This window comes from Argentina silus, assembly GCF_951799395.1.
Source record: "Argentina silus genome assembly, chromosome: 1".
Lineage (NCBI taxonomy): Eukaryota > Metazoa > Chordata > Actinopteri > Argentiniformes > Argentinidae > Argentina > Argentina silus.
In genome coordinates this window covers 23,119,116-23,127,725 of record NC_139655.1, presented here as the reverse complement: position 1 = coordinate 23,127,725, position 8,610 = coordinate 23,119,116, and the positions used below count along the sequence as shown (strand labels likewise).

At 49.7% G+C, this 8,610-nt stretch overlaps 1 protein-coding gene across 2 annotated transcripts in view; it reads right to left on the bottom strand.

Annotated features, from left to right (window-relative positions):
- gli3 (GLI family zinc finger 3) overlaps window positions 1-8,610 on the bottom strand; it is a 100,608-nt gene that overhangs the window by 52,398 nt on the left and 39,600 nt on the right. For both annotated transcript variants that reach the window (XM_083675176.1, XM_083675177.1), the window contains exon 3: window positions 8,147-8,371. In XM_083675176.1, the coding sequence (XP_083531302.1) occupies window positions 8,147-8,371 (225 nt within the window). The remainder of the gene's footprint in view (window positions 1-8,146; window positions 8,372-8,610) is intronic.

Here is an 8,610-nt window from a genome sequence, read left to right as displayed (position 1 = left end):
GGAGAGAGGGTAGAGGTTAAGTAAAAGAGGAGTGTTAAAAGTGTTGGCTTGCCAATCTCTCTGCCATTCATCATCGAGAGCACGTTGGCAGATCACACTTTCCCCTTTCCCAGTAAATCAATACAATTCTCTTCCGCTCTCTCTCTCGCTCAGTCTCGCTCTCTCTCTCAGTGAGACGCTTACACATTTTTCTGTGGGAATAGAAAAATTAACGGGATATAAAGAAAGTCAAAAAGGAACAAGTCTGTCTATGCGAGTACTTTCAGTTTATGCAGAAGTCAATGCTGGCACACATATCCACACATAATTAGCATAAATAGTTGTGAAGGTACCAGGAAGAAGGAAGCAGAGTAGAGATGGGGGTCGAGCTGTGGGAGAAGAATATGTTTGGTCAGAGTCCCTAAGCCTTCCTTATCCTCCGCCCCCACCCAGCCTCAAATAACTTGATGGAAGTCCCGCATCTGCAAGACATTTACCAAGTGGAGTCAATCTTAACAAATTGTGCACCAGGCAAGGGACCTCACTTTGTTTTTCAGAGTAGAGCTACTCACGCACCTCTTTCCCTGTGAAGCACTACACCACCTCCCCAGATATACCCCCCTCCATCTCTTCCTCCTTTCCTCCCCCTCTCCCTTCCTCCCTTCCCTCCCTATTTCCCTGTACGGAGAGCAGTGAGAGTGAAGGTTATTTCGTGGGGGCCTCTACGGAGCACCAATCTATCTCCTACATTTGGTGAATTCCTCCAGATTGGGCTAAGCTGGGGAGCAGAACAAAGCGTTGTGCGTTGTGCTTGCTCTCCCCACCCCTCCCCTCCCTCCCTCCATCCCTCTTTCCCTCCCTCCCTTCCTCCCTACCCACCCTCCTCTTCTCCTCCCAGCTGAGGAGAGATTTACACAGCGATTTAGCAGCAGCAACACACAGCACTATACCTCTCCTCCCTCTATCTCTCTCTCTCCCTCTCTCTCTGCCCACACTCGAGCAGCCAGGCCAAACAATGATACATCTCACGGTGGAAGGCGATGATTTAAACCTCAGGTTAACTCACCAGAAGCGAGCTATACGCTTATTTGTGCTGTATTCCCTCTGTGATTTACGATGGTGGAATCATATGCTGTTTTTAGATCTGTGTTATTTTCTTAAGGCCGGTGTTTAAGTATTTAACCCCAATGAATAAATAAAAAAGGCCATTTTGTCTGGACAGTCCACGGAACATCTCTTTTAAACATCATTCTTATGGTTGCATGGTGAAAGTTATGACGGCGGGCCGTATCTACTAATGCGTAGGGCTCATAGACTTTATGAGAGTCTATCTACAGTAGGCTAGTATAAGCCTTGCTTTAGTGAGCATATCTCTGAGGCTCTTTCAATGACAGTGTTCTGTCCTGCCACAGACCCACGGTGCAGCTCTGCTCCGGATTGGCCCTCCACACCCCGACGGTGCCGCTCCACCCTGGGCCCCACTGCAGGTCATATTGGAGCTGACCCAGGGTGGCTGAGTGTAGAAGTAACCCTGCATGGCTGTGTGAGAGAGGGTGACTGTGAGGCTAATACACCTGCACTGCCTGAGGGGATTACAGATAATACACAGGCCAGGCACGGCAGGGGAAGGAGGCACTTGGCCACATCTTAATTCTGAACCACGCAGAGAGATGGTCCTGAGCAGTAGGCAGGGCTGGGATTGAGCAAGGCATCACTGGCCATAAGAACTAAAGTTTATTCTCACTTTTGCATTAAGAAAGAACAACAATAGAAATAGTCTTAGTTGTGAAACCCACCGAGTTAAAAAACAAGGAATTCTGCATTAAGCATTCAATGATCATTCTATGATCATCCATCATTAACAATGTCATTTTATTCATGTATTGAAATGCATGGAAAGCACTTTATGAATCCAGTTATTTTTGTTATGGTTTTACACACGTGACATAAACACCTGCATGTTTGCTGACACTGCCTGTAGAATGTGGGCCATTATTTGTATCTAATGAAGGACGTTGTCCCTCACACCATGGCGTGTCACCCAGACAGGAAGCCCAGTGTCACAGCAATCAGTCTCCCTCTCTTCTCTCTCTCTCTCCCTCCCTTTATCTCTCCTTCTCTCTCTTCTGTTTTACTCTCTCTATCCCCCTCCTCTCTTCCTCTCTATTATGCAAAGCAGAACCTGATCTCTCTCCCCTTTCCCTCCTAGCAGCATCCCAAAAACAAGGACAAACTTGTAATCCATTTACCCCACCCCAGTCAACACATTCCTCCCAAATAATCCTGAAAGACTTACAACCGGGGCTAGGTACTATCAAGGGAACAGAGTACGGAGAAAGAGAGCGAAGGAGAGAGAAAACACAAGGGAAAGGGATACAAAAAGAGCAGAACACACAGTACACACAGGAGGGAGGAAGAGAGGAGAGGAGAGGAGAGGAGAGGAGAGGAGAGGAGAGGAGAGGAGAGGAGAGGAGAGGAGAGGAGAGGAGAGGAGAGGAGAGGAGAGGAACTAGTGTCTTCTTCTCATTGTCATGCAGGTGACGCCCTGGGGTCCCAAGGCCCGGGCGGAGAGACAAACCAGGGGGCACCGTGTAAAACCTTAAAGAGGATTAACCCTGCCGGAGCGCTTTAATGAGACCTGGAAGTGGCATGCACTGGAGAGCCACCGCTGATTGAGCCGGGCCAGAGTGGGTTCCCGGTGGGGCCATCCACGGCCCACAGGCAACACCCCCGACGGCCCTGCTCTGCTCCCAGCTCAGGCTCATACTGAGACACATCAAAGCAGCCCTGGCTGGGGGAGCCCAGAGAGGGGGGGGGGGGGGTGGTGGAGGGATGGAAGGAAGGAGAGGAAGAGAGGAAAGGAGGAGGGGGGGGGCTGGACGGAGGAAGGAGGAATCCCTTATCTCCTCCTGTGAGGATGCTGCTCTGTGGTGTGAGATTGTCTGGAGCTGCCACCTGTCCCAGCCATCTTTGAAGGCAACCACTAAGCCCTGAGATGGGCCTGACCTCCTCCAGCTCCCATTCTTTTATGTCTCTCTTCATTTTCTGCTTTGTTACACCCCCCCCCTTCCTGTACTTGTACTCTCACTCTCCCTTGCTCGCTCCTCTCCTCCACTCTCCCTCCTTATTTCACCCTTATATCTCTCTCTCTCTTTCTCTCTCTCTCTCTTCCTCCTCCTCTCCTCTTATTCCACCAGCCTCTCAGTAACAAGGGTTTTAGAAACATTTTAATTACACCACGTTCCTCAGTCCCCTCCTCCTGAAGAACAATAGGTACAGGCGATACCCAGTAGAGACGGGGGGGGTTGACAGAGGGGATAAGGGGACTAATCTTGTACCGCTATGAGAAGAGGGATGCAGCAAATCACTCGCTAAAAGGCTGGGGCTGTGAGACTCGCACAGAGGAACAAACATATAGGCGGGCATGAAATGACGAGTGTGTTACTCTCACACTACACTCAGTAGTGATTATCCCACTGAATACAGCCTCAACTTCAGGAGGGGAAGAAAAAGATGTCATGGTTTTAACCAGCAGGAGGTAGGCGAACAAGAGAAGCCCCCATGAGGCCTAGTGTTGTTTGAGCGCTCACGTCTTTATGGCATAGCGATTTATCGTTGTTGTTGTTGTTGTTGTTGTTGTTTAGAGTTAGTGGTACTGGTGGTAGCAGTTTTTCTTTATGGACAGTAAACATGCTGTAAATCTTGGTTTTAAGCGTTTACCACTTCAAAGCATTCCTATTGTTATGTCTTGTGTTGCCTCTGTGAGTTTAACTGATTAAGCATTCTCATTTGACAGGGGATCAAAAAACAGATGTTGCAAGAACGATACCAAGAAATGCTGACTATTCATCCTTAAATGTTTTATTCTTTTGAGCCGTCTCAAAATTAATCTGGTCATTGTCATAACTAAGTAACATCATTATTGTAAGAGAAAAAAAATGCAATTCATGAGCATGGGGCTCAATGGTAGCAAGAGTACTACAAGAAAGCATGACCTTCACGTTAGAGCGAAAGTGCCATTCTTTAACCACTTCAAACTTTCCATAACCCCTTAGAATCATCAAACGCTACAAAAGGCACACATGCATGTGAGAATATGGCCTATCTTACACCGGCGAGATTCCCTCTAATAAGCTGTATAAAAGGGGATCATCCGATTATCCCTAGTGCGCTGGAGTGAAGGGGGCTAATGGAGAGGGCTGGGCCATGTTTCTCTTTCTTGATGAAAGGATGTGGATGGAAGGGATCCCTCTCCATCGCCTGCAGGGCGCCTGCAGGCTCCTCTGCCCCCGCCCGCTCCATTGGGGGTTCACCGGGCCGCCCCGCTCAAAAAGCCAATATTGAAACAATCACACAAAAGACAAGCCCTCGCCCTTGAAAACAGGGCACGTGCATCTCCCAGTGCCTCTCGCCGCCTGCTCTTCTCTGCTCATCTGTAGCCTCACATCATTGGTGAATGAGAGTTGAACCTGTGTCACACCAGAGATTGTGATGAGGAAACGAACGAAGCACCAGAAAAGTTGCCGCTGTGAATGGGATTTTCAGAGTCCTCAAAAGTTGGCCTCAAAAGTGTCGGTAGTTCCTATTATAAGGTCTACATGTGACTCTGAATCATATAGGAGAGCAAAAAAAAAAACATCTACTGGCAAGAACCTGGCCCATTGTTGTGCAGATCACGTTCAGGGTTTTGTGACAGCCAGCTCATTCAGTTCAGTGGTCAGCTGCTGGTTTGATATTGAGGCAGACAGATTGACGCGGTCAGCTAGCGCCTCGGCCTTGACTCACTGCGCTACGGCCCAGTAGATCTGAGATCTGCTCTGCAAAGCAGCCTAGAGTTTAACCCCTGTCTGGGCCTTGGAGCTCACCACACACCCTCCCAGACCCCACCTCATAACCCTTGGATCTGGGGCTGTGCTGTGGCTGATCTCTCCCTCCTCCCTCCCTGTGCGCTAGCCTGGACTTCGGTAGCCTATTCGGGGTAGCGATCAGCAGTGCCAAGGCTTTGCCTACAAAGATCAGGGTTACAGAGATACAGCTGGAAGAGTCTTCCAGCCAGAGATCTTCCAGCCACCTCCTCTGCCTGGCTTAGCCTGGTCTCTGAGGTGAGCCATGGACAGGGATTTGGTCTGGGTATTACCAGCTAGATATCTAGCCAGATCTTAAATTCAGCTAGACTGAGACGGGGACTGCTAGACTGATAGGCAGAGCCCCCACTCACCCTTCAGCTAAGAGTCTGTGTCGGCTCATATAATGACTCCCAGTATCCCAGTCACAACCACCGACTTACTTAAAGATTGTTTCTTGACAGCTTAGCTGTCCCCCACCCAATCCCCCCCACCCCGCGCAGTCGCCTTCCTTTTACAAAACATCTTCTAATGTTTCAATATTGTTTGCATTGGTAAGAAAGCCTTTAAAAGGACTTTAAACTGTTTTGTTTTGACTGCCGAAGAGTGCCGACAACTTGTTTAAAGAAAAAGACAAACACTTAATGGAAGAGAATCTCCTCAGAGGATGCACAGAGAGAGAGTCGTATCACCAGCAAGTGGCCCACTGTTGCTCATAAGGACCACTGACCCGCTAATCAGTGCACAATGTAAACAGATGTCGGCGGGGCCGCCGCATTCACATTTCCCCTCACAATATGAATCTTAAAAAACCCAAGTCCCCCTCATTAATCCTCCTCCCCAATCCTTCCTCCTTATCCAAGGAAAAGCCCCATGTATTACTGTTGTGGTAAGCGGGATATGGACTCTTATCCAGTGTTTCCCAAGAAAAGCTGCTAAGACTGCAGGCATCACCACGATTTAGCTAATGCTCACAATAGGGGCTATTTTTCCTTAATGCCTTTTCCTTTATGTGCTGAAGTGGGTGTAAAAATCTGAGTAAATACAGTCTTAGGCCGCCAGACTTAGTAGGGGGGGGGGGGGGGGGGGGGGGTGAGTGGGAGAGGACAGGGCTTGATTTAAATAAGAGAGATTTGTGGAAGAGCAGAGAACCCCTGTTATAAGAACACAAAATCTCCTACCCCCCCCCCCCCCCCTTTACTCCTCACGACACCCACCTCCCAGTACATAGTCAACACCACTATGGCCGAGCCACCAGGTGCATGTGGGCTGCAGGTGGCAGCGCATTTAGGTGCATTAAGCACTGACACACACCAGCGGGAAGAGTAATCGGATTTACCTGGCCGTGGGCCACGCGGCATGGCGCGCTCTGCAAGCACAGCACAAAGACCCAGGGTCCCTCTCCATCATTCTCACACACACCTGGGATGAATTTAGGGAGGTGACAGAGCTCCCAGGGAGAGGGACTGTTGGTGTTAGAGAGTGTGTGTGTGTGTGTGTGTGTGTGCGCCTGTGTGTGGTTGTGTGTGTCCAGGGGTCCCTTCCGTCTCCTGACCCCCAGAGTCAGGTCAGGGAGCAGAATGGGACCGGCGCCTGTAGGGACACCTCATGTTCCCAACACCTGGGATTTTTCTGCTAATCTTCTCAATAACCCATCTGAAAGAAATGGTATTTTACCAATGTCTGCAAAATTCCCAGTCAGAGGAAAAGAGAAAAAGAAGAGAAAGAGAAAGGAATAGTCGGTGGAAGAGAGGGCATATAGGAATAAGAAAGAGTGATGATGACAGAGAGAGAGAGAGGGAGAGAGAGAGAGAGAGAGAGAGAGAGAGAAAGAGAAACTAGGGTGGGCCCCTAGCACCAGTATCACTCTCTCCTCCATTCTGCCCTCTGTCTAGTCTGATGCTGTCCTACAGCCCCGGAGCCCCCATGCGGAAAGAATGGAGCTCTTTGAGGCTGCATGGCCCCTTTGACTTTTCCTGCTGGTTTTGAACTCTCCATTTCAGACTGTGACCCTGAGGCACTGCCACGCCTCACAGTGACCCCCACCACCTCCCGTCCCCCTAGGCTTCAGTGGTCCGGAACCCAACCCCCAGCAATCACACACACACACACACACACACACACACACACACACACACAAACACACACACAGACGAACACACGCACAGATGAACACACACACTCTCTCTTACACACACACGCTCACAAACACACATTCACCCCCCAACACACACACACACACAATCAAAAGTGGCAGTGTTGCTGAGCTGGGCTGTGCTGTGTAATCGACAGTAATGTTCTGCTTGCGAGGGTCCTGTCTACAGACCAGGCCTGGTCTTAAGTAACCTTTCACATTAGGACACGGGGGGGGGGGGGGGTATGGGGGTAGAGAGGCACCAGTGCACAAAGGAGTACAGGCTAATGAACTAACCAAATAAATGAAGTTACAGTAAAGGACTGGAGGCCGAGCCAGAGAGAGAGAGACCTTTTCATTACGCCGTCCGGATTAAAACCACTCTGTCAGGCCCAATTCGCAGCCAATTTAGCGAAACTAAACAAGCCATCACATCAAATCCTTGTCCGGAGGCGACGTCCGGGCGACGGCGGCTGCCGATTTAACCTCCTAAACGGCCCCCACTCTCCACTCATCTGTCTCTCTTTTCTCTTTCTCTCCATCACTCTCAGATTTTCTCTCACTCTTTCTCTCAAACCACATCTCCCTCGCCCCTTCCCTACCTTTCTATCCCATTCTCTCTTTCTTTCTCTCTCCCTCACACACTCTGTCTCAGTCCCAGTGAGAGAGAACAGAGCGGGGGGGGGGGGGGTTGATGGTGCACTGGGCTAAGGGCTTTGATGTGTGTGTTGATGAGGGAAAGTGGAGTACTGTGCTCAGACAGCTCTCTAATGAGGGAATTAAGGAGCAGCGCTGCCCGCTCCCCATACCAACTTCCCAGGAAGAAGAGGGGAGGGGGGGGGAGAGAGAGAGAGAGAGAGAGAGAGAGAGAGAGAGAGAGGGAGCAGCTAATCTGTCAGATCTAATCAAGCATTGCCTTTCACCTATTAGTGTAAAGAGAAGCTCGGTGCCACTGGTGAGTGTGCTGCTACAGCACAGGCCTGTCCTTGAGCCTGCAGTCTCAGTCAAACTGCAGTAACATACACACTGAAAACACACACACACACACACACACACACATTTTTGGTCTTGTCATGCATTTCAACACTAAAATGGTCCACCTGCTGTATGACACAGAACAATAAAATAGTCATCATAATTTTCATCATCATCATCATCATCATCATCATAGGGTAGTGGTGGTACTCACGATAGTGGGATTCTAGGTAGCCGTTGCGCGGGTCCATGGCGAAGAGCGTGCCGCGGTAGGGCAGGTGGTCGGCTAGGTGGGGCAGCGAGCTGTGCAGCTCTTTCTTCACAAGCGGGGGGCGCTCTTCTGTGGAGGTGGAGGGCTCTTCGCTCACTTTGGGGGCCTGGGAGCTGATGGCATTGCGTCTCTCGCGGTGGTGGTACGGCGTGCCCGAGCTCTCATCTTCTGTAGAGGGGGGACAGGGAGAGAGAGTGAAGGTTATACATCTGGACATCTGGATAGATATTTGAATAATTTATACTTTTGAAGATTCATCCTGTCATTATGTGGGCCACATTGTCAAAATTCTTGATTCCAGTCCTCATAGAGAAACCACATTTGTACTGTAAATTGATACTGAAAGACCTGGTCTGGCACAGCCTGAATGCACATTTGGTAAAACAGTGATATTTTTCACTGTCAGA